At 41.7% G+C, this 26,985-nt stretch overlaps 1 protein-coding gene across 1 annotated transcript in view; it reads right to left on the bottom strand.

Annotated features, from left to right (window-relative positions):
- The window catches only part of epha5 (EPH receptor A5), a 106,590-nt gene extending 80,166 nt beyond the window's left edge, over positions 1-26,424 (bottom strand). The window contains exons 1-3 of the mRNA XM_033646744.2: positions 26,168-26,424; positions 19,121-19,185; positions 4,923-5,643 (exon numbers count right to left, since the gene is read on the bottom strand). Coding sequence (XP_033502635.2) covers positions 4,923-5,643; positions 19,121-19,185; positions 26,168-26,267 — 886 coding nt within the window. The 5' untranslated portion in view covers positions 26,268-26,424. The remainder of the gene's footprint in view (positions 1-4,922; positions 5,644-19,120; positions 19,186-26,167) is intronic.
- Positions 26,425-26,985: the final 561 nt, after the last annotated feature.

Below are 26,985 nucleotides of genomic sequence, written 5' to 3'. Positions count from 1 at the left end.
CAAAACACTCTGAAACTCATTAAAATGAAAATCAGTTGAACTTCCTGCAACTTTGTTCCGTTGAAACAGGAGAGTGAAACAAGCCATGAGGCGGACTGTCAGCTTTTTGTAATATATTGTGGCAGGGTCAGATTTTTATCACATGCTCATCAAAATAATACCTTCACCCCCCTCTGTGAATAGGGCTGACACTTTTTGGGTGTCTCTTTTCAGCCCGGTCTGCACCAGAAAGGACTCAGCTGTGTTTTGAATTCATTCTCATGTCGGAAAAATACTGTTTTGATTTTCGCTGCTGTCAACACCATCTCCATACTGGCACAAACCTGCTTTGCTACATGCTAACAAGTCTGTTTCAACACATTTCAAATCAACTTTATAGGCTTCTTGCTACATTGTGAATAACAGTATTTAGCACATTGTCATCATGGACACTGGAAGAATGTTTTCCTCCATGTTGCATTTGTTTTCAGTTGTCAATATACCCACATTTATAAAAGGGAAAACACAAAATATTAAGTTATAAACTATGCAGTTCAATGTCTCTCTTCCCTGTGAGAACTAATACTCTCTGCTTGATTTCATGGTTTTTGAAGTGCTCCTCAAACACACATTTCTAAAACTGCAGTACAGCACATGCAGCTTACATGCTGCTGGAGAAATGAAGCTGATGCGCAGTAAATAATGTATTACTGTTGGCACCATCAAAGTATGTTGCTTTTACTTCAAAGAATCATGCTTTTAAGAATAACTGGAGTCTACAGCCCTGCTGGCGGCTCTGTGAGGCTGTGCTTATTACTTAACGCTAATGTCAGCGTGCCAAAGCTCACAATGACAATTATCAGGTGTAATGTTTAACATGTTCACCATCATCTCAACATCTCATGTTTGCTAATTAGCACGAAACATAAAGTACAGCTAACAGTGATGGGAGTGTCATTAACTTTGCAGGTACTTGCACATGAATTGAAGTATCGGACAAATAAAAATTTCAACCTGAAGATGGCGCTACATTAAATGTTAAGGTATCATCATCATCCTAAGGAGGACATGATTATCTGTACCAAAAAACATGATGATATACGCAGCAGTTACAGATATGTAGAGATTGATAATTCAGTCTGAACCACAAGCGTCAGCCCCATGGCATGGTGGTAGAGCAAAATTCGCTTTTAGGATTCATCCTCTGGGGAGCTTTAAAGGAATGCTTCACCCTCTAGAATGACCATTTGTATATCAATTACTCACCCTGTTTTATGCTGAATTTGTTTAGAAAATTTTGTTTTTCTTGCATGCTTTTGGTGACAAAGGAATCCAAAAAACAAAGAAAATTCTCAATGAATTAAAGTTAACGGGGTCCATGTTTGATAACAGCAAAACTACATCAAAACATCTGTTTACAAACTCTCCCACAACTCGTGCAGAGTAATCAAAGTCTCATTTATCCAGCTGTATGCTCAGTAATTCTTAAATAGGCAGCCCTTTCTGAACTAAAGGTAAAACTTACCTATGTTCTCTTCAAAGCCAGACTCCATTGACAAAAACAGTAATTTTACCACTGCCTCAATTGGTTAGTTTGTTTTGGGTTATTTTGTGACTTTGGTGTTTTTAAGTGTTGGTTCGTATTCACCAAAGTCACACAATAACACAAACAAACTAAAAATAAAGCAGTGGTAGACCAGCAGCTCCCATGTTCAGCGAGGTAAAATTACTGTTTTTGTCAATGGAGTCTGGCTTTGAAAAGAGCATAAAAATGTAAAGGACTGTCTTGTTTGAGAAATACTGAGCACCACTGGACAAATGAGACATAAATTATACTACACGAGTTGTGTGAGGGTTTGTAAAGGGATGTTTTGATATAGCTTCGCTGTTGTTAAATTCAGACTCCTATGACATCAATTCATCAAAAAAATTTTTTTCTGTTTTTGGATTCTTTGTTCACTGGAGGCATGCAAGAAGAGCATTGTTTTTTTAACAAATCCATCGTAACACAGGGTGAGTAACTGATATACAAATGGTCATCTGGGTGTTAAGTATTCCTTTAACATCTGTATAAACTCCATGCCAATCCATTTGGATAGTTGTTGAGATATTTCAATTTAGACAAAGATGGTGGGTGTTCTGACCAACTGACTGAGTGACAGGCCACCTGTCAGTCGCTACAGAGCCATTATGCATGCTAATACAGAAAGGTACAAGTCTATAAAGTATTCATGCAGTGGTGGTCTCATGTACCGTGCATGACACCCTCAAACATGCTCCTTTCCTTATCTGCCCAATTTTAGTTGGTGTTTTTTAATACTCATAACTACACCCTGTTGTTACGCAGCCCTGACACACACAGTTAAGCGTAAACTCTCGTGTATTACTGCTGAACACCAGAACACCTTCTTTTTTTTTTTTAGCCTCGTCAGCCACAGATCTGTAACAGTGTGTGTGACTGTACAGTCTGTGGCAGTATGACTCCAGGCAGGCCAGTGGCACACTGACAGCTATTTCCTAATGATCTCCCCACAGAGACTCCGTGTCTGACGAAGTTAAGCTAGAGATAGTGCGCACTTTGTTACACAGCTGCTATGTTTTACCATCTGATTATAATAAACTGATAGTAAGCAGAGAGGTGCTGGTTCTAACAGGCTGAGAGTTACTTCTGGAGGCAGTGCGTGATGAAGTCATTGGAAAATCAGATTTGAGGAGTGCTCCCTGAAACGACTGCTGCCATACACACTACCAACCAGACTAACATTAAAACCAGTGTCCAGTTTATGCAATCATACAGGCTTTGTGGCACAATAGCTGGTATATTAATACAAGCCTTTTGAGATGTGAGCTCTTGTTTGGCATGCATTTTTAATTTCTCTTCCTTATTTGGGATTAGTCGGACCTGATAGGTATAAAACAACAACGACAACAACAACAAAACAAGCAAAGAAACTAAGCACTGTCTTGTCATATGGGGACAATGCGTTTATTTTTAATAGTCATTAGTGTGTAATAAAGTACAGAACTGCTCATTTCAATGCCTGAACATTGTTGTGTAGAAAGAAAATAACACACAATGCAACATTTGTTCAGTGTTTTGTAACTCAAGCATTTGATGCGTCACTGTTCAAGTCTAAAACTGTTTAAAACTTTTCATATTAATGCTTGAACAAGGCTTCGCTAAAACAAAATTGCAAACAGTGCAACATATCTACAAGACAATATCTACAACAATTCCTTGCTCGATAGCTAGAAATGTCCTTTCTTTCTGTAGGACAAATACAACATGCTAATATTTTTAGCACAATCCTATGGTATTTTAAATTGCATAAATTAGCCTAGCAGCTAGCAGACTTTTTCTCTACTCATGACGCCAGGGACAACAGCAACATTTAACAAAGGTAATGTTACAAAATTTGGCTCCATTACAACTCACAAGGCTCACTGACAAAACAACTGTCTTATACTAAACACGTTCTTCAAACAAATATAACATGCTAACGTTATTAGCACAAGCCTATGGCATTTTACATTGTATAAATTAGCCTAGCAACGAGCAGAGATTTCCTCTACTCCTATGAAGCCAGGAAAAATCTCAAAAATGCTACTCTTGTGGGGGTTTTATTGTCTCCACAATGTATTGTTTCTTATCTGTGGAATTAAAGTAAATAAAAGTTTAATTTCCACTGAGGGAAATGGTTTCAGCTTACAAAACAAGACAGGAAGTGTGCAACGCCGGGATGTGTGGTTCGGTTTGTGGGGAGGTGCACGTCAGGCTACGCTGTAGGTAGGTGTCAATTCAACACAGAAGTATAAATTTCGCTTGACTTGGCAGTGATGGCTGCCATCTTGTTTTTTAATCCAATTAACAAATTCCAATTTTGCTTCCAGCAGTTAGCACAATAAAGTGACCATAAATGAGGACACCAGACAGAATGAAGTATAAGGTGCAGCAAACCCAAACGGTAATGTCCTCATATGAGGACGCAGGATCGCAGTTGAAACTGAAGAGGACAAGGACTTGTTTTGTTAAATAGATTATAGGATTCAGATGTATTATACTGCATGTACATGATCACTCATACACAATGAAGTTAATATCTGCATGCAGTGTTCAACAGTTGGCCGTCTGTAGTTGAGTATCCGAGGCCTATCTTTCAGTTCATCGCTTAAGGCTGACACCTGATCTGCAGGCCATTGTATGAAGAGATGAAACACCTGAGAGCCACCACATAATCACACATTTCAAAGCACTGTACCACACAACTGTATGCCGCTGAAAAACTGTTCTCTGGAATTTTTCTGAAATTTCACCATGCCACTCAGAGCCGCTCTCGGTTGCACAAGTAGAGTCTAGTGTGCAAGTCTGAAAATTGAGTAATTTAAAGACAGCGCAGGGGAAGATTGGAGAGGAGTGAAGGAGAGAAAAATAGAGAGGCCCTGGGTGCCCGTGGAAATGGCAGTTAAGGTCGGCGGTGGGAATGTTTGGGCTTGAGTCGGAGCAGAACAGCGGCTGTATGAGAGCAGCAAAGTGCTGCGGGGGCTCGGGGGAATACCCTCCACTAAGCTAGGGAGAAACACACACACACACACACACACACACACACACAGCAAGAAACACTCTTTGCAGAAGAATAAAACAGATCTGTGCACACACTCAGGCACACAATACTAAAAACAAACATGTGCATGGATATAAAAATAAACAAACAGGATGAAGATTGCAACCCAGAGCAAACACACAGGCATGTGCACTCACCAGCCTGAACAGACCAAAAATATGACCACTAGATGATGATAGAAAAAGGGGGAAATTCTTACATATAAGAATTGTTTTACCACTTTTGTTTGATATCTATTTTTTTTAATCAGACTAATTTTCAATTGATTCAATAACTGATCAACTAACTGTTTTCCTCAGTACACACACTCCTCAGTCTTACCTTGACAGGATCCGTTGATTTCCTCAAACCCCGGCTGGCACACACACTTCCCAATGGGCACCAGCCATTCTCCCTCTGTGCTGCAATGCATCCTGGGAGGCTCGTATAAAGGCAGGGAGTTATTGACGCAGCGGCCCACAACCTCCACCAGCTGCGAGGCCTCTGAGCCCGGGATGGTGTCGGGAAACTCGGCCAAACTCTTCACCAGAAACGGGCAGCGTTTGTAGAAAACCCTCACTGAGACCAAAGCAATACAGGCCCCCAAATCCTGAAACGCCAAGTAGACGCCCTTCTGAGTCAAGGGACCCAAATCACGGACTTCAGTGTTAAGCTTCATGACCCGGTCCCCCAGGTCCAGCTCGGTGAAGCTCTCATCAGCCGCTATGGTGTCAATTTTGATGTATCTGCTCTCCTTCAACGCCCTGTCTTCCTCCTCCGTCATCCCCGTTCCATCGCTCATCTCTCCATCTTCCATTTCCTCCTCGGCCCCGTCTGTCTCATAGTAATACATGTTAAACGTCTCCTTGCAGGTCCCGACCCCGCCGGGCAGGCTGTTGCAGTCTCTCAGGGTGAACTTGAGCTCGATGAAGACCCGCTGGGCGCCCTCGGTCAGGATCCAGTTGGTGTGGAGCCAGTTGTTCTGGTTCTGCTCCATGACCCGGCACACCTGGTAGGTGTGGATGGGAGCGTAGTCCTCGTCTACTTCCCCGATCTCTTCCCACTGAGGCAGAGAGGGAGGTTAATGAGGAGAGAGCACAAAAGAGGGAAGTGTAAAACAACAGAATCATAAAACTCATTACTTTATTTGGTGCTGACAGACAGAGTTGGCAGAAGTATACAGTTCCTTTACCTTAGTAAAACAGCCAATATGACAACATAAAAATACTCCATTACAAGTAAACTTCCTGCATTCTAAATCCCTCTTAAGTAAAAGTACAAACGTGGCAAATCGTACTTAAAGTGTCAAAAGTAAAAGTGCTTGTTCTACACTGTATCATCCTTTGGGACTGATATAGTATACCTGACTATATTAGATTGTTAATACTGATGCCTCCATGCATAAGCAGCATTTTGCCTTTATATAGGAGCTGGTCCAGTTGGAGCTACGTTTGTCTACTTTATATGCACCTAGGTAGTTTAGTCTAGCGTTTCCAAACCTAGGGGTCAGACATTTAGTAAAATAAAAGTGTTTGAGAATTCTGAAGGGGAAAGGTCTCTTTTGTGGAACTGCTAACACATTAGAGACACCTAGATGTTTGGAAACACTGATTTAATCTTTACAGGAATACTCTGCCGATTTTCATCCAGCTTTGTAGCATAGCAGTGTGGATAATATATAGTATTGGGTGGTAGCGTCAATACAAGTAGCAACGCTACAAATTTACAAATTTACGTCACTACTTTCGGAGTCAAATAGGTTTTCAGGAGCGAAGTTAATTAATTGACAGAGTAGTGTGGTAGCGTTCCAAAAAAGTTACAAGCTATTTCTCCCATGGAAAAGCTCGGAACTGCAGCTGACTTTTTTTTCTGCGGTCTATGGATAATAAAACTGAGGATAAGTAATGTGACTGACGCCAGCACCACACCGAGGCATGTAGACGACGGGCACGAAGCACTTCCGAATGACATCGCAAACTAATTCTTCAGTTTATTCTGCTTGCTGCTTTCACTATTGGCTTTTCTTGGCAAGACCCGCCCTACTCTGCCTCTGATTGCCTACACTGCACTTCTCGACACGTCTCTCACATGTTTTGCCCATAGACTGTACACATTCAGTGGATTTGCAGTGGACACTACAGAAATAGACACAACATTACCTATTTCCTGCCTAAAATGTCTTCAGAAGCATATTTTAGTGCACTGTTTGGCTGTAATGTGAGAGTTTATGAACAGGCAGTGGGGGCCACACTGTTTCCTGTATTGTTAAATCGGAAGCTATATTACATGATCATTTGTTACCAGCCAGCCGCCATGTTGTTTTCCGTCACGCAACTCACGTTATGTGATCCACCAGAGGAAGTGTTAATTGGTTCTGTGTGGTGCAGTGCATTCTAGAAATTGTAGGTTTTCTACCTCTTGAGCAAAAGTGAATGTCACATCCCTTTTCCTCTGTTTTCTCTGGTCATGTAGCACCAATTTCAAAAGTTTTTGCATCTTTCTGCTGCACAGACAGCCACGTTTTATGAAAAGACAAACTTCCCATTTGCTCTAGTTTGAATTCTTTACAGTCTTTGATCAGACAATTTTAGATTAAAATCAGAATTTCAGACTGGCTGTTTAGACACTGTTTACCATTTGAGAGCTTTGACTCCATTTGTTTGAGGAAGAACATCTGCTTAAGCTGTAGCATTCCTCAATTTAGGGATCAGAATAGATAAGTATGGCAAAGGTATCCGTGCTAGTATCAGAAAATTTCAAATAGCACCCAGATATATAGAGAATCAAGAACCATGACAATGTAGAAATGAACCTTTTTTAAAAGGCTTAACAGTGGCAAGGAAATTTTAGAAGGGGTGTGTATGTGTGTGTGTGTGTGTGTGTGTGTGTGTGTGTGTGTGTGTGTGGCTAGGTATAGATAGCAGAATAATCCTCATCCCTTCCACCTCGTTTCCTCCTATTGCGACAGACAGAAAAGAATGAGATAGTGTTATAGGGGATATATATGCGCTTACCATGAATGAGGGGAGGAACTCTTGTCAGCAAAAAAAAAGAATTAATGTGCACTTAAAGGTGTGCTCATCTGTGCATACTGTATAGCCATACCTCTATAAAGTGTGTGTGTGTGTATCCAGTCCTGTGTGTGTGTGTGTGCACATATGTAAATGATCCTGTCAGTGTTCAAGCTTGTGTGTGTGCATGTGTGTGAGCATCTGCATCCATGCCTGTGTGTGTGTCAGACAGCAGCATTAATTCCCTCTGCAGGTCTCGTGGGACGTGGCTATTATCTGCATCACTAGCACTCTCCCATGGCTAATACAGGCGCTTCATCATGTCACTGTAATATGGCCAGAGGGACCAGACTATGATCTGGTGTTATAGCTTAATAGCCCATATTAATCAATCCTCGCTGTAGCCGTTGTGTACAACCTTCTGTCTTTGTCTTTACTCTCTCTTCCCTCTGTCATCTTCTCCATCTGTCTATTTCCCCCCCCCCCAATCCCTCCCTGCTTTAGTCTGCCTCTTTTGTTTTCTGGGTATTATCATACAGTTTCTGAGCCATTTTGTGAATGAAAAAAAGCATAGTGTGTGTTTATACTCTTGTGCTTTGAGCTTTGAAAGGACCACTTTGAGTTTCAGGCCTTGAGAGAAAGGACAACCTGCCTCAGTTCTTCAAAAGGCTGTTTGAGGGTTGACACTTCGTTTAAGAGTTAAGGTTAGACTAGGTGAGGGTTACAGTCAATGCATAATGGGGGTCCTTACAAGCACAATGCAGATGCAAAGACAGATCCCATGGGTGCTTGTGTGTGACTGAGTCCCTATCTCTCCCAGACCCCAGCCCAGTCAGTCCCAGTGCAGACATTAAGCCTCTTACTGGTTAGATCACACAGATCCACCAGCCTGCTCCGAGCTTTACACAGCTTAACACACACATACACACACACACACACACACACACACACACACACACACACACACACACACACCAATCATTACTGGTAGCCCAGCAGGGAGTTCAAAAGACGACCTTCTCTAGTTTTGCCTGGAACCAAATGGGTTCAGTATGTGTGTATAAAGTGTGGTTGTCTGCAGCTCTACTGCACTAACCGTGTTTGACTACTAATGTAAATTGACATGACACTTGCTTAAACTAACTCTTTCATCAAGCAATGATGAAACAGGAGCAATCTGTAGTAAACACCCTTTGAAAAGAGCAATGAAACGCGCTAACTTACATCAAAGTTAGCAACGGTTTCACACCTTTACTTTAAAGGATCCATGAAATGATATCCATACTTTATTGATGTATTTTCTTGTAAAACAAGGCTTGAAATGAGATCGCTGAAGTATAAAATATGTTCTATCATTAATAGAGAAAATAGTGATTGGTACAGAAGGCACGGGCAGACAGGATTGTGCTGACTTTAAGCATGGGTTTTCCAGGAATGAGCTGCTTTATTGCAAGTGCTTATTCCAAGGGATCTTTAAAAGTACTGTACATGGTATTAGGTGGCCTCAGAGGTCAAACCCAAAGCTCAGTGCAGAGAGCAACATAGTAACACTGCAGGGTCAGGACCACCCATGCTAATGTGACACACTAGAAACAAAAGCATGCACTAATACCTAATAACTACTTGTGCAGTCATTCTCGTTACAGTTAATCTATCTCTGCTTTGCCTCTTCTCTCAATGATTCTGTAGCGCAATGTACCGTTTATTTTATTTAAAAATGTGATATTGACACCTTCAGTGTGACCACGCCACTTTAATACAACACAACCTCTGTCTAAAATGGCAATCCAAATTCCAAGAAAAACACATATTTCCAGTCATCCTTGGTGCTTTCTAGCCATACAGATACTTTAGGATTTACCATAATATCCCAGTTACTCAAAAAATGCACAGTTTGCTGTGGGCAGCTGCTATGTAAATCGTTGACGGCAAGGAATGTGAATTATCCTCCGTAAGCGGGACAATGGTGTCTTTAAAACGCTTTGAGCAACTTGAACTAAATTTCATTTGCTCACATTTTCGCAGCATTTTTCACAAGCGAATATCTCAACTCATTGACACATAAAACCAAATCTACCTGCATTGCTAGTAGGGGTGGGGGGAAAATCGATACAACATAGTACTGCAGTATTTTGCGTGGTGATATTGTATCGATACACGGACGCCAAGTATCGATCTTTTATTCTATACATTACTCATTTTTGGGAATACACATTTTGATACAACTTTTTGTACTAGAATAAGAAAAACATTTTTTTCCCGGTCCACTAGACAGTGCTGATGTTTTTGTTTCCCCTCCCCCCCCTGGCGAGGGTCTCAGTTAGCAGCATTTGGCATGAAGTTCGAGACGGAAAACAGAAATGCATCGTCTGCATATAAATCAAATGTCTGGACTTATTTGGGATTTTTTAACATGGAAGGAAAGGAGGACTTGGATAAGACACGTGCAATTTGCAAGCAGTGTCATATGAGAATGAAAACCTCTGGGTATACTACGAACAAATGGGCTCACCTCACACTCCACCATCCAAAGATAGTCTTAACCACTGACGGCCAAGCTAACGCTAAACCCACTTTGGTGAAAAAAACAACCAACACTGGACACACATAGCTCGACAAATTTACCATCCAACTCCGAGAGAGCGAAGAAAATAACACAGTCCATCACCTACTTCATGTGCAAAGATCTGCGCCCATACAGTGTACGAAAACAAAGGCTTTTGTTACATGTTTGGGAACGCAGGTATGTGACTCCGCCCTGATGTCTTGTCACTGATACAGCCGTACCCAAGCTCTACAGAGAAGTGAAGCATAAAGCTGAGAAGGGCTGGCATTAACTTGTGACGTCTGGATTTTAAGGTCAGTGGATTCATATGTGACTATAACGACACATTATCTCACCGAAGACTGGCGACTGCTGTCTCACATTCTTCAAACTAGAGCAGTGCACGAAAGTCGCAACCATTGCAGACCTTCTGCAACACCCAGAACAATAATGGGGGACTGTGGTTGTAACAGACAGTGCTACTAACATTGGTGTTGCCATTCAGTTAGTGGGATCCCTGCATGTGAAGTGTGTTAAATCTGTCAACAGTTCAGTTTGTCAGCTATATGCAGCATTTATGATGGGTTTTATGAAAGTGTTGGTCAGTCTGTCTGCTTTGCGTCACATTTTGCTGCAAGAAAAATGATTAAAATCAGATGAACAGACTGAAAACGTATGAGGTAAAACTGATGCTGATAAAGTTTTCCTTTGGAGAAATAATTTGCAGTTGGAAAAAAAGGTAATAAATCGTTAAATATTGCAATACTAAGCATATCACAATGATATCATACCTAAGTATCGTGATAATATCGTATCGTGAGTCCTTTGGCGATTCGCACCCCTAATGGCTTTTTACCACTAGCAATATATTTTGTCAGTATGATTTGGGTGAATTGAGGCCTCCGTGTGTGCAATCAAAAAGCCCACAGATTAAGAGTTTTGGTCAGAGGCCTATAATCAGAGGCTCTTAATTTCAGTCCTCTCAGACGTGCTCACACAGTCCTAACCTTTCTTTCACCTCTGCATCACCTCCTCTCCACATCCCTCCCCGCACTAAACTGTCCCTACAGGCATCCTTCTAACTCCTCATTAGTGTGTGTGTTTGTTTTGTTGACTACAATGTGTGTGGGTGTGCGTGTGTGTGTCCGCGTGTCACATCCCTCAGCAGACTCCCCGTGGCTGTGCTGAGTGCCCTCGCGGCTCTAAGTCTATAAAGCTGTCTCCAACTTATTATTACCACCCATTACCGCTGACCGTCATGACACTGTGATAGAACTGTCCCTCTCGCTCCTTATCCATACATGAACACCCCTCCTCTTCCTCCCCTCCCCCCCTCCATCTCATTCAATCCAACACCCCTCTCCTCGAGCCTCATTCCTCTGCCTTTTCATGTCATCCATGTCTATCATCATTTTCCCTCTGTGTGTCCTCTATTCTTGCTTTAATTATCCAATCATAAGTCTAACCTAGAAACACTGTTCGACCGCTCCCCCCTTTCTCCATCAACCCCCTCAATTTGCAGCTCCTGACTTCCTGTCTTCATCCTTGTCCCCGATTTCTGCTTCTGTCCTCCCCCCCTCTTCATCCTTTCAAACCTTTTCCAGCTAATTCCCATCATTCCCTTGTATTCCGCCTCTTCTGTCCCTTTTCCCCCACCTCGTCTCTCTTTCGCATGGCACTGTAATGTGCTACGAGGGGGAAAAAGTCTGCTAAATGGCACATGAGCTGCAGCACAACAAATCTCTAAGCAAACACTGCTCAAACTGTTAAGCCGCTCCCCTTCCTCATTAGGGACAGACAGTTAGGGGCCCTGACACACCAAGCCAACTGTTAGCTGTCACTGGGCCATCGTTGAGTGTCTGTGGCTGACCACTGCCCAGAGTTTTTGTATCGTGTTCAGCACCTTTGATACTAGCTTGCCCTTAAACTTTGGCAACTGAACGTGCTGAATCAGGGAAGGTCAATGAAAGAGAGCTTTCTGAATGGCTGCTCAGCCTAACCAATCACACTGATTTAGTGTGATTTCACCTTATTATTAGCTTTGCTTCTTTTTTTATTCTTCCAAAAAGCGTGTGGAAAGTAGAGCTGAATGATTTGCTGATCACCTTACACCAGGCACCTCAGCACTTGCCGAATGTGGAAGACAGACAGCTGGTAGATAGAGTTGTAAGAATCTCCCAGTTCAACACTTGGTATTGTTGTTTGAGCATATCATCCATCATCGTCTTAAGGGTCCAGTGTGTAGGATTTAGGAAGATGTACTGGCAGAAATGGCGTATACTATAATAAGTATGTTTTCTTTAGTGTATAATTGAATCGAAAATACGAATCATTGTGTTTTCGGCACCTTAGAACGAGCCGTTTATATCTACATAGGGAGGCTGCACCACCATGTTCTTACAGTGCTGTACGGCAGTGGTTCCCAACTGGTCCAGTCACGGGGTCCAGATTTCTCCTTCATCATTAGTTCAAGGTCCACACAGTTTCACACATTCAGCTTCATGTCGCTGAGCTTGTTTGCGGTCTCTGTCAAGTAGCTGTCGGTTAGTCACTTCTACAGGAGAAAACAGCCTTCAAAATAAAAGCTCTGTGCTCGAAATTTATGGTACTTAAAAATAAAGTGTATTTTTACAAACTTGACACATTTGCTAGTCCCATGCTGTCCACTGATTATGGACCCAGGACCCACTTTTGGACCACGACCCACCAGTTGGGAACCACTGCTGTACAGTACAGCACTGGCTTTAGAAAGGGCCATTGACGTTTTGGCATCAGCCTCCGTAGTTCGCAGCCCCTCTTCAACGAGAACTTCAGAAACGCATTCATTTTTGTTTTTCTCAGTCATCCGGGTTTTGGTAATCTTAGGTGCTCTATTGTAGGCAACTGGACTTGCTTGGGTCTCTGAAAGGTGTTTCACGTCTCATCCAAGAGGCTTTTTCAGTTCTGGTTTAGTTCGTCTTCTTCAGGTTTCTTCAGTTCTAAGGAAGGAGGCCTCTTGGATGAGAGTTGAAAGGTCTTGAAGAAACTCAGGCAAATCCAGCTGCCTACGATATAGCACTTAAGATCGTGAAACTGCTTTATTCAGTGTTTTTACCAGTTCAAATCACCAGGTGTGTTTGTTGTGGAGAGGATAAGACCTCTGTGGATAATTCCACTCATGGTAAAAATCTGCCGAACGTCTGGATCAGAAATAAGGTGAGCACACAAAAGTAGGCACTGGGATAGCAGCGAGGTGCCAAACAGCGTAGGAAAAACATTGTTTTGTAACGTCAAACTGCTTTATTCAGTTTCTCTGCAGATAACTCAGCTCCCTGTAAAAACCTTCTCAACAATAAACACTGAAAGAATTCTAACCTGGAGCAGTTTCAGCTGGCTGTGTGCCAACAAGGAGGAAACACTGCCAGAAACATAGTGTGCTAACAAAAGAAGAGAAAAATGTGTGAAAATTGGTAATAAAATGGGAGAAATACAATAGAATTGGGACCCTTGGAAGAAACCGAGGGAGGGCAATGAAAAGCGAGTCACCTGGGAAAAACGAGAGGCTTGGCATGTAAATTATAGCTGCAATGATTATTCCATTAGTCATCAGAGACTGTCAGCAATTTCAATAATCAATTATTGTTTAAGTCATATTTTAAAAGCAGAAATACAAACTATTCCCTGGTTGCAGTTTCTCCAATGTGAGGATTTGCTGCCTTTCTCTGTTTTATACAACAGTAAACTGAACAATATCTTTGGAACTGTTCCTTCGACAACACAAGACATTTGAAGACGACACCTGGGACTCTGGGAAATAGAGATAAACAATTTTCACTATTTCCTGACATTTTACGGAATCACAATTAGATGGTCTCCTCAAATCGCTCAGCCCTGGGGAAAAGTGCAAGCAGGCAAAGCGAAAACAAAAAAAATTCACAGTGCCATTGTCAACTTGTGGACAGACATATTCTCAGTTCATATTCTTAGCATGTATCAAGCCCATTTTAACAGATTCACAGTGGTGTGTACTTGTCTGTCTTTGTACAATGCTGAGTCTCTAGGTTTTCTACGGACTTTTTCCTCTCGTGCAGACTCGGAGCGTGGTGCATGTGAGCCGTCAGCTAGCCATCAGCCACAGTCTTTGTGTTTTCTTCTGATGAAGCTCTCGACAGAAGAACTGAGGTGACGAAAGGTGACACAACACATTTCATCAGTCAGTCTTTGTCAGTGCTCAGTTCTTTGAGTTCGGCCACGTCAGGGTCTTTACAGGCTCAGTGGACACTGTCTGCTAATGCTCAGAAAAAGACGGAGCCAAATGGAAGGTAATGGAGATAAATGGACAGTAAAATAATCCATATCATGGGATTCATTCTTTTAATGGCACCGTCTTTCCTGGCTTTTCCTACTATATTCTTGTCCCCTGAAGATGCCTGAGGTAGCAGCAGATAAAAGCATCCACCAAATTGCACATGATCAGCGGCCCACTTATTCTATGAACAAGCACTCCTCCAATGCGGTGGAAACAGGAAGTAATGGAGGTACTACATGACAAAGGGTTCACAGTCAAATAGTCCTTGATTTGTCCTTAATTGTCATGTTTTTGTCTCTCTTGATGTTAATGCTAAGGATGCAAACTTGAATTAACCAACAGAAATGTAGAGCCTCAAGGAACTGTCTTTTACTTTGGTGGATAGTTTCTTCCTAATCGTCTTTTTTTTTCTCTGCATCAGTGAAATAACTTACGAATACTAACCAACATTCTAACTCTACCCAAGTGCTAATTAATAGCATCAAAATCCGTACACAACTATTTCTCTCTTTTCTTTTGTCTCCGTCCTAAACCCTCACCAAACCCTCACCAACTTAATCAGCTCTGCTGCTGTCAATGACAAATAGCAAGGAGACAAAGCTAATTCTGCTTTTGACATACTTGTCTCTTTCTGCAGTTTATCATTGTCTTCGTGCTGCATATGACAACTTGTATTCAAGGAGACTTTTATTCTTGAGGTCACAGGGATTTTTCTTCCGAGTCTTCTTTGACAGTCCTTGTCCATGAAGCTGTTACTTAGTGTCTGCAGCTCTCCATCTCTCTTTAACGCTCTCCACCTCTGTCTCACACCACACCTGTCTCCACACGGCCAGAATAACCTACTAGAGGGCCTCAAGGCAAAACATATACTTCTGCCTCCTGCTAGCTATAACTTCAAGACAGTCGTCTGAATTAAATTTTAAACTAGAGTTACCGCCTTGCGGCTGTATGCTTCTGTGAACTGCTCAAGTTGCAGTTTACATCTATGTCTGTCCAGACTCATATGTTACCATGACAGCAGACAGTGCTTCAAATATGGGTGTTGGTGCAAAGAAGCTACATATTCCAAAACATGGATGCTTCACACACATCTTCAACTCTGCAGCACAGAGGATCTATAGACCCTTTTAGGGCTGACGTCACAATGACGTCATTTTATTAGCTGGAGGCAAAACATGACTCGCCACCACAGGGCTGTAGGCTACACTGGAGTCTTAAAATGTCATCTTATTGTGTTGGAATAGAGGCAGTCATGGCTTGAAAATGTATCACATACCAGCTGCCACTGCCCATCAACAAAAACAAAGACAACTATGGTTAAATGCGATAAGACGAAAGGACTGGACGGAGGTGATCATCAAAAATGCTCACATGTGCAACACACACTTCATATCAGGTTAGGAGAAAAGTATTTACTGTTGTAGGGATGAATAATGTTATGTGTATTAAGGGTTATCATGTCCCCCTAATCAGACACTGGAGAGGTATTAAGAGGAATATTCAGTTTCTCTGTAACACTAACTTTTTAGCGCATTAGCTAACGTTAGCTTCGATAGCAAAACAAACTGGAGGAAACTGTTCAAGTGTCGTCCTCCTTTGTAAGATTGGCATAGTAATCAACCACAAAGCTGGCCATCCCACCTTTAGCAATCCTGTCAGATCATTCATCCACTGAGTGAGAGCATACGGGTCGGCCAGTCTGGGACTGTTGGTCAGTGTTTACTTATTCAACACTTGTGGCCCTAGAGAGTGAGTGACCTGACATGGAGCATTTGTAAATTCGGTCTGACATTCTACACTAAAATGAGAGCCCTGTTGGTTGAAGAAAAGGAGTGTTATATTTCTATATGAATTAACGAACGGTTAAGTTAATCACACATTCACTCCGCTAGGCGCTCTGCTGCTCTAAGAATGCGGTAGTTTGGATAACAAAACGGTACATTCTGACAGCGCTCCAAATTTATGAATGGTCCAGCTTGTGCCAGAGTGTGCTCCGGCACTTGGAATGAATATTTCCAAATGCGCCACTTGTATCAACTTCCTCCATTGTCTGAAGCAAGCCAACAGAACTTGCTAGCCAGCGCTAACTAATGTCTGTGGAGAACCATTTTGCCTCCAGCTAAGCCCCGCCCACCAAAAAAGGTCATACTGTTTACTAACATTAAAATGCTCTATACAGTCAGCATAGTTATAAGGTGGACACCCAAGATTACGGTCACCAATTTGGTATTTGACCAAATGTCTCCCCTTCTCTTACAAAGTTATGGCATTGAATAAAAATCATAATAATAATTGAAGCATTATGATTTCACAGTTGACCATTGGCCTCTTGGATTTAAAATATTACCACTTCACCATTTTATCCTGTTAGATATTTGTGTGAAATGTTGTCATTATTAGCGTATGAATTCTTAAATTAAGGCAAAAACATGTATTGTGAGGTCACAGTGACCTTTGACCGATGATCTTTGAGTCCAAGTGGACGTTTGTGCCAAATTCAAGGCAATTCACTCGAGGCGTTCTTGTGCTATTAAATTCATGAGAATGGGAAGGACAACTCGTGAACATAATGCCTCCGACCACGACTGTCACTGGCGCAGAGGCATAAACGGGCCACTTCTTAAGGCCTTCATAATTTCAGTTTATATTGTATTTGTGTATAAATAGAGAGAAACTCTAAATACTAAAATTCAAGGAGCTCATCATAGATGAGGAGAGAAGGGTTTCCAGTGACAACTTAAGCTCTCAAACCAAAACATTCATGTTTTACAATCTACAGTCTTCACATTCAAGCTACTATGTCAGCGTCATGCTGTTCATTGAAATGTGTCACAACATTTCAAGGTCATCCATCAAATTTCAAACACTTTCTAAATCCCTTATTTTACTCCATCTCCTTTTTGCTTAAATGCGTGTTTCAAGAACTTTCAAAGCACGCTGAAGCTTTGGGAGAGGAAAGCCGCGGAAAGACGATGGTGAGATAAAAAGACAAGCAGATGACAAGAATGAGAAGAAAACGGGGATAAGGAGGAAAATGAATGTTTGGGGACAGGGAAGGATGGGAGCTGAGCCAGAAAAAAAAAGTGAAGAATGAGAGGAGAGATGATGATGGGGATGGAGGAGGGGTGGAGGAGGAGAAAACAAGGGATGAAACAAACCATCTGGAACATGAGACAAAGAAAAAAATAGAAACTTCCGTGCCTCCTCAACATCTTATTTAGCCATGGAAGACTGCTGCTGCTGCCAAGTGTGAGTGTGCAGGGAGAGCGTGCCAGTGCATACTGCAGATTGGGTTCTGTCGTATAAATGCTAAACATGATAGGAATTATAATGGCTGACGACGATAACGTCTGTTATTGAAAATGCCACACAGGGAAAAAAGTATATTTTTTGTCAGACATGTCATTTCAGTGTCACACATCAAGTTCAATAGAGGAGAAAAAAAAGACATTTTAATCACCAACTGTAGCTGAATAAAAACATGACAGCTAATAAGACAGGATGTCATTATGAGGTCCTTACATTGCCTTATCACGTCTTTTCTTTTCTCTCCCTCCGTCCACCCTGAATGCAGTTATTTATGCAGTTGCATTGTAGAAACCACACACCATAATCACATCTTCATTAATATGATTGCGCATACAGCTGCTTTTGTCAGCACTATCGCTCCCATCTACATACAGCCACGGAGTGGGCCGTGATTTGAATACCCAGAGCTGAGAAAACACCACGGTCAGCACTATTGGTCCGGCGTGTATAGCTGCATATTTGCCAACAGGAGTCGGGATTATATGAGAGATTTTTCCATGTGGATCGAATGGATGCACAAATTATTTCCCGTTTAAAATGGCCACAGCACTATCAAACCCCTGGAGGTTGGGGAATTTAATTTTTCCGAGGCAAGGTGGCAAATTCGTCTGTCAACAACTGTCTCATGCGTCGAGGTAGAGTTGAAAGTCCATTAATACATTTCTTAAAAACTGTTCTCTTTCATTAAAATACACTTTATAGCACCAACTCGTGTAACTCATTCTCTAATTAGCCTTCACCATGGGAATACTTGGAAATGGAAACTCAATTCCTGGCTTGAGAATAATAATATTCCATGGTGACTTTCAATATCTTATTCATGAATTCAATTGACCCTGATAATGAACTGAGAGTTCTTGGAAATGACACAACCTGCAACCTTGATAAAACAAATGAAGAGCCTGTACTTGGGTGTCACAGGTGTCTCTCATCAAACACAGAAAGTGGGCATACAACTTAAACTACTTGAACTGTGCTTACAAGTGGATAGTGGATACAGTTTTGGGGCGCGTCTGCATAGTTTTGATCATTGCTGAAGGGGTTACTGGGTTTAATGAATATTCTCAAAGACTGCAAAGATGTTTGAACTATGTAGCTTTGGTGCGCTTTCATGCCATAAGACAGTGATTCCCAACTGGTCCGACCACGGCTTCCAGATTTCTCCTTAGTCATTAGTTCCAGGTCCACACAGTTTAATATATTCAGCGCCATACTTGCGTTTGGCCATGTCGTCAAGCTAGTTTGCTGTCTTGCTCCACTGAGCATGAACGAGGGTACAACTGTTAAAAGATGTATTAACTGTGTCTTAAAACAAAGAGAACCAATCAAGAAATGACAGTATCAAGGTGTCACCACAACGGCTGTAAAGTAAAATGGTTAAACTCACCCCATTCTTGGGATAGGCCACCCATCCTAGGTCTCCAATCACAGAGCGGGAATCCAGCAGGTTCACTGTTAAAGATTAAAAACACAGACAGTCTTAAGTACAGACCAAAACAAAAAGGAAAATCAAATCAATAATGTACTGAGAAGCTGACCTCTTTAACCTGTAACCTAGCTTGAAATGATAGAAGTGCACTTTGAGCAATGTTTTTTTCTCATCAACAAATGAGACTCAGATAAAACCTTTCATAATCTAACAAGTATTCATCTAATGAAGGTCAAACTGTTCGAGGTGCATCACAAAGGCTGACTGATGTGAAGTTTGTAGTTTTGAGGACTGACACAATCTTATCCACAAACTAAGAATTAAAAAATATTACTTTTAACCTGTACAGATCTGCTCCACAGACCAAGTCTAAGACAGGTGCTGTATCATACAATAATTTCTATTCCATTTCTCCCCCACAGAGTAATGAGCACTTTCTACTTGTATAACATACTAAACTGGTTTTAAATGAAGCGTGTGAAATCTCAAAAGTAGTTTAAATGCCACTTCATGAGTCAGAGTTGACATAACACGGTATGGAGTGTTTTATTAAGAATGGCAGCTCTTAGCTAAGTACACTCTTTTTTTTTTGACAAACAACTGCTGCCCAAATCAACACTCCAAGCAAGTCTTTGAAACCCGGAGTGACATCACTTTTCTTGTGCTGCTTTCAGACACCTTTGACAAGTATTTTTGATCGCTGAGCAAATGGTTTGAATTCTTTAAGAAAAAAAAAAAAAAAGCAATCAGCAATTTGGAATAAAACATCCTGCAGATTGCAAGAAATTATGAAAAGGTGTAAGAAATTAGCAAAGAGAGAGAGAGAGAGAATATTTAGTAAATTATATAACAAAAAAAAAAATGTCCAGGAAATTTTATGTATAATTATTATAATTAAATATATTTATAAGAATTAAAATGAATAAAAAATATACACACTGTATGTTTGGAATGATAATTTTATTATTTTTCATTATTATTTTTATTTTATTTTAGCCCTTCTTTCAGGTCATTTCCTGTTTTTTTGTTTAACTTTTATTTATTTATTTTTTTGTGCTAATTTTCACTTCTTTTTTTTTTTTTACTTTTTCTAATATCTAACAAAGTATAATCTAAGTCTTACTTATTCAATCGTGTGCTCAGTGCTTCCCAAAAACATGCATTTACTATTTAAAAATATGCATATGAGTAGCACCAAGTATGGCAAGTGTGTGCCTTTAAACTCTGCTTGTGCATTCCATTGAGCAGAGTTCAAAGAATGAGGCATGCACGAAAAACAGTTTACCTCATGAATTCAAGGTAACACGGGGTAACTGATACACAAACTGTCATTTTGTGGGTGGAATATACCTTTAACAATGGTCTAAGCTCAAACTGATCCCCACAATCCTCCTTTCCCAGCCTTTCAGATGAAAACTGTCAAGTGACCTGACCACTACACTCCTGGAAACATATTTCCAGTACTGGTGACAGTGGTAGTCTCGGGAGTTCTGCGTTATCTTCCCTAACAGTGCGTCCAAATGCTTCTTCTACAACAAAGTCACAAAGTTGTTGTCAAAAGTGCATCTCAGAGAGACAACTGTGAGCTCCCAGAGGAGTTTTTGGACAGTTTACCACACTTTAAAAGTCAAAGCAGCGAGCGTGTCCTCAGGCTGCAACTGTTTCTTTGGCGGCTCAGGACTAAAGCTTCACAGAATGAAGCCTCGAGTCCAAAGTGTGGTTCAGTTAGCAGATGATATTTCTTCAGCAGGTTACAAAGAGTGACAAATTCCTTGATAGCATTTTCACAGACGCTGCACACAGTAAATCGCATCAGTGGACATGTGGTGTATCTCATTTTAGGCTGTCTTGCAACAGCTTCAAAACTTGTCTGAGTTCGCCCTGACATGACGTGCACTGTCATAAATATGACTCAAGTTTTGTCAGGCCGGGGTTCAGCTTTCTTTATCTCAAGTGTGATAACGTTAAGCTTGATCTGAGTCTGACACAGTGTGTACTCAAACAATAAAATAGAAAGTCCAAGTGAATGACACATTGTCAAGCTGCTTGTCTCCACGTAATGGTAGAAGATAAGGAGTGAGACATTTGAGCACATCACTAATAGAAGCAAAGTAGTATCTGTAGCATGCTAAGTAGTCTTAGAAATCTCCCTTTAGAATAAAATACATTTGCTGTTTTATTCCCTTGCTACATACTTCAAACTTCACTTCAATTTTACAAGGATACAAATTAGTTGGGAGCTTCAAGCAAGACATTTAAAACCAAACCAGGTGATGGAAAATGACCGCTTCTTAGGGTGCTTTCAGACCTAGAGTTGTCTTACTTTGGTCCGAATCAGGAACGCATTTTGATACAAAGTTGTATAATTGCCTATAGTTGGTTCATGTTCTCACGGCAGCATTTACAAGTGGACCAGATCAAATGCCTTGCGTGAGAAAGCTGCTCTTGATTGGTCAGAATTTCCATGCGGGGAAAATCCAGGAAGTAATCAAAATGTTGAAGAAGAGTACACTTGCAAAATAAATGTGACACTTTCTAATGTCACAATGGAGGGACAACTACGCAGGTTGATTTTAGCGCTGCTCATTGTGGACTATATTGCTGTCATTGTTCATTTTAGTCAAACCATACAGTTTGAAAACGAGGCGCGGCTCCAACTAGAAAACAATGTTTTGATGCATTGGATGTGCTGAATGTGCATATTAAGGCAGTACAGGAGGATTTCAGATCGAGGTCGGAACATGTTCTCACCACAAACGAACTGCACCAGAGTTCATTTGTAACCGGTCCAAGACCACTCTTCAAGAAGGTCTGGGTCTGGTTGTTTTGGTGCACACCCGAGTGCGATTCCTGTGTTCACACCTGCCCAAATGAAACACACTTAGGGGGCAAACAAACTTGAGTTCGATTGAACCGAACTAAACAGGGGACCCTTAGAAGATCGGACATTTCTCTGTATTATAAGCTGTTTAGGTTTGTCTACACCTACATCACCCATGGTGAACTCACTCAACTCATGTGATGTAGTCTTACTCTAATTAGCAACAGCATGCTGTCACTTCTGGGTTATTCTAATGGTATGCGAAGTTGAGGGACAGGGTTCAGGCACTCTCCCCTGATATAAAGGGTTTCTAACCACTGTCCGATCACAGCTGTCGACATAACATGGCCCACTAAGCTGACAAATCCTGGGATAAAATGCGATCACACTTACAAGAAAGGTGCCCAACAATCCAGAATATTCAAATGCATATTCAAAACATTTTTCATACAAACATAAGTCTGTCAAAGGACTGCGACACCTGACCAATGCCCCATCTATGGCAACGAGTGTGGATTTCACACCATTGACACAACTGACATTATGGGAATGGATGCATCAGTGCTTTTCCTACATGAACCGACAAAAAATGTGTTTTAAAATTGCGTGTGAGCGCTCATTATAAAATACACAGGGCTGCACATTACTAGGTGTTTTCCTCTTTCTTCCCTTGTGTCTAATAAAGCACCAAGTTGGTAAAACCCAGTGAGAATCCTGCTGACTTTCTTGCTGCCGTTTGAAGCTTCGACTGGAGAGTAACATTGATACAGAGCAAACACCAATACTGCAGAGAGATTCAATCAATCATCCACAGGTTTAATCTCCTAAATACCATCCACGTCTTAAAGCAGCTGTCGAGTACAATATGTCCAGCACTATGATAAGCCATGCTATAAAACAGCCGATCCTCAGATCAACCCTAACCCTAGTGTCAACAGAAGAACAGACATTTGCAGTGAGAAGGTGGAGTAAGCTGAACAAAACATGAGGCGGAAGCTAGTTCACCAACTGAGACGCGCTCGCTCGGCAACCCCTCCCAACACACACACACACACACACACACACACACACACACACACACGCACACTACACTAGTCTTACTGTCTCCACTGCTCTGCAGAGAATAATAAAAGATGTCCTTAGGAGGCGATTAGACATCTAATTAGGCCATAAAGAAGAGATAAGTGATGCTGAACTAGATCATAAGGGATACGTTACCTCTTTCACTCCGTCTCTCACGCTCTCTGAGGATCAAACCACCTAACAAGTTACAGCTCAGCCATGACGATCTGCACAACTTATTATTAAAACTCATCACCATTGAGTGAATGATTTAAAGTCTTGTAAGGATGTTAAAGATACTCAAAATATTTTAAATATCTTGAAGAGTAAGTGGATTTTTTCAGCCTGGAAAATATTTATAAAATCATTTTAAATGGTAATCTGAACCGAGAGTGACGGGGTTGCTATTTAACTCCAACGGCACACTTTTAGCGCTCTCGTAAGTGGTGAGTTTAAGTGCCAGCTCGACCCCAGTGATCCCTAATACAATCTTGTCTGAAACCACTTCTTACCTTCTATTTCTGAGACTAGTGGTTAAAGTATAAACCATGTAATTTCCTCAACACATTTGCCTCTTTGGTCCTTTTCTCCCTCTCTGTGCCTCCTCATGTTTGATTGTGGCATATACGTTTGCTCGGATCGCACTGGGCTGACTCACCTGTACTCACTCTCACACACTGACGCACGGGCAAGCAGGTGGACATGTATTTCTGTCATTATCATCATTCGGTCAACACCACAACTAACAAAAAGGCAAAGTGGTGGGTTTTAAACTCCTTGAAGTGTCAGCTCGCACACCCCTCATTACTCAGACATTATTAATAATCGAAAACAAAGAGAATCTCTAAAAACAGATGTGAGGCATCTGGCTCTGCATCAGGATGTTCTCAAATGGATCCATTTAAATAAGAATGGATTAGCAAGAAAGGAAATTAATCAAGGTGGCACGGTGTGTCCTTGATATCATTCGTGAGTGGTGGAGCTCCACTTCAGGATAAATGTCCTGACTGCGAAATGTAGGATCAGGACTTGTTTCATCACTTGTTTAACTTCAATTCCGGCAACAAACATATGCAAATGAAACGTGAAAGACAGTCATATGAGGTAATTCTGCTGTGTAATGTGAGGACACATCAGCATGTAGCCTGATAGAATGTTACTCTCCCATTAGGACAAAAATTGAGATTGGGTAAGTGGCCAAAATCCCCAGTGATTCCTCCAAGATGTCTAAAAGGAGCTGAAAAAGTGGTTTAATCTTACTTTTTCAATTACAATAAATTAGCCCAATGAGAGAATAGCGGCTATTTTAATTATGGGATTCACCCTTTTCTCCAATTATGCATGCAGTGTTTGATTATCCACTGCAATGCAAATATGGAGCAAATGAATGTAAAATTTGAGTCGAATGGCAGCCTCTGGCTCAAACTCCTTGAGGGGTGAGGTGTTTAACAGTTGAATTTTATGTGTTTTGTTGAGCAGAAGTTCAGTGAAATCTGACAAAGACAAAACAGAACCGATGTGTGATGCTGCACAGCAAAACAAGACAGGTGTGATAACAAACGACTAATTTTACGAGAGCTCAGATGTGGATGTTTTTTCACGACTTCTTTCTCTTTTCATTCACTGCAGTCAAAACACAAACTTCTGATCCAGTCTCCCATTGATTCGCAATTCTCAGGGCCTACAGCTCGGCTTTAACAAGGCAGGAATGCAAGTATTTCAAACTACAGGCATCGCTGCTGCAGACAACAAACCTCATGAGAGATTGCGTTGGATAGATTTAAAGTAAAATTCGTCTTTCAGGTGATTTTAAAGAACTTTTCACTTCTCTGTAGAACTTATATGCCACTTTGCACCAGCAAATAAAGCAACATTTATCCCATAGAGCTCAAATATAAACGCCCAAACCCCAGGCATGATAATCTAATTCAGCAGACACAGACACAAAGAGGTAACCTACACATTCTGGCTAACCTTTAACTATTCTATATGCCCTGCAAACCGCTCCAGGATCCCAGAGCATCCCATGGTCACACTTTGGGGAACCACTTTTGTGAATCTAAACTTTGCCCAAATAAATCTGCCATGTGAAGAATAAGCAGGTTGATGAATGTTTCTTTCTTTCCCGGATGATGCTGTCTAATAGCCCCCCAAACAATGGCATTCATCTCCAGCTATTAAAATGCTGCTGCTCAGGCTGCGGACAATAGCGTGGGAAACAATATTTGACAGAGTTTCATACAGTGTTTCCCTTTGTTTTTTTAATCCACATTGCACACATCCAAATTTGATATCTAGCAGGGGGAAATGCAGGTGCGTTAGTTCAGCTGAGATGTAAAATGATTAGTTGACAGTTTGCTCTGCGCGCATATGGAAATGAATGCGCCAGAATCATGAAAGTGTTCATATCAACAACAGGATAAGTGCGAGCTGTGAACTCACTGACATACATGTTAACAGGATTCAGAAGTTGAACTGAGTCAGTCAGCATCTTTAAATACAGAATACCTAAAGACAAAAGAATCTCAAAGGGGAATAAAGAGAACCATCGCAATAAAAGCCCGCAAGTTCCCATTTTTATTATAGGAGGGGGAAACCCTGAGGTCAATTAAAGCTCACTGTGCCACAAAGCCAAGTCAATGAAATGTGACCTCATCTTGTGATTTTATTTTATTTTATCATAAACAATATAAAGTGCCCAACAGTGTGAGCACCTTACACCCCGCACATGATTGTGTTTAAGATGTGTACAGTGGTTTTCGCAGCGCACTGTGCGTCTGTCGGCGCCGCCAGCCAAGTCCTCCAAGGACCGGTTATCTGGAGAGACGTATGTCCTGATCAAAGGTCCTTTTTTATCTCAGCCTTTACCGTTTCGGAACATACAGTCTTTACACATTTGTGGGACACAGGTGTCATAAACATTATCTGTACATATTTATTTTATAGGCGACCTCAGGAGACGACGGAACCGTGTGGCGAGCCTGGAGGAGACCGACAGGTCTGAGGCACCAGAGGTACAACACGGACCTTTAACCGCTCGCTTGTCAGCGCCAATTAAAGCCCAGTCATGCCACCACACAGCGGTGTCATTAACCCCCGAAGTGTCTCCGTGCGCGTTTTACCTTCATTCGCGGGGATGCACCACGCTCCGAGCACCGCCAGACTCCAAACCCACGTCCATGCCACCAGCCGAATGCCACAACTCCACCAGCGGATCTGCATGGCGCGTCCAAAAAACACAACCGGGTAACAGGAGGAGGGGGGGTAGGGGAGATTTGTCCTAAACAGCAGCAGTTTCGGTCAGCATGAAGCGGGGTGCCGTAATGAAACCATCTGTATCGTTACGCGTCCGCTCAGAGAGAAGGGAGCTCATAATATGCGGCGGGTCGAAGAAGCAAGTGAAGAGATGTGTGCGCTCTGGGTTTGGGGAGGCGGGCAGCGCGCCGGGGGGGCGGGGTGAAGCGCAAGCCTCTCCAATCACAGACCCTCCACAGGTGAACCCCACTGATGCTCCACATGATAGTCAGATTACTCCGCGCTCGTTACCACTCCAAAATGTAACGTCATTACTTTATGAAGCTTCTCTCACACGTTGCATTTCTGACTATGAACAGAGTGGAGACCTTTTTTCTATGTGAGCGGGTCATTAAAAAACCTCCCATTTACACTTGTAATGCTGATCCCTGCTACACACACACAACATGAATCAGAATTGTAAATTTTAGGATTATTTAAGAGGCGTTTTACATTTAAAAGAGATTAACCAAATTTAAAACCTGCCACAGCGCCCACCGCTGGGTTTACTTTGAAGCCTAATATTTAATCAGTGATCTGAATATCACTTTAAAATGATTCCCCAGTATCCTGATGGAGTGTAACCTCCATCCCAGGAGCATTATTGGCTGACTGTGAATGCAAAACTGATTCCCCTGTAGGGAGC

Source organism: Epinephelus lanceolatus, chromosome 19 (genome assembly GCF_041903045.1).
Source record: "Epinephelus lanceolatus isolate andai-2023 chromosome 19, ASM4190304v1, whole genome shotgun sequence".
NCBI lineage: Eukaryota > Metazoa > Chordata > Actinopteri > Perciformes > Serranidae > Epinephelus > Epinephelus lanceolatus.
This window is presented reverse-complemented; position numbering and strand designations above follow the sequence as displayed.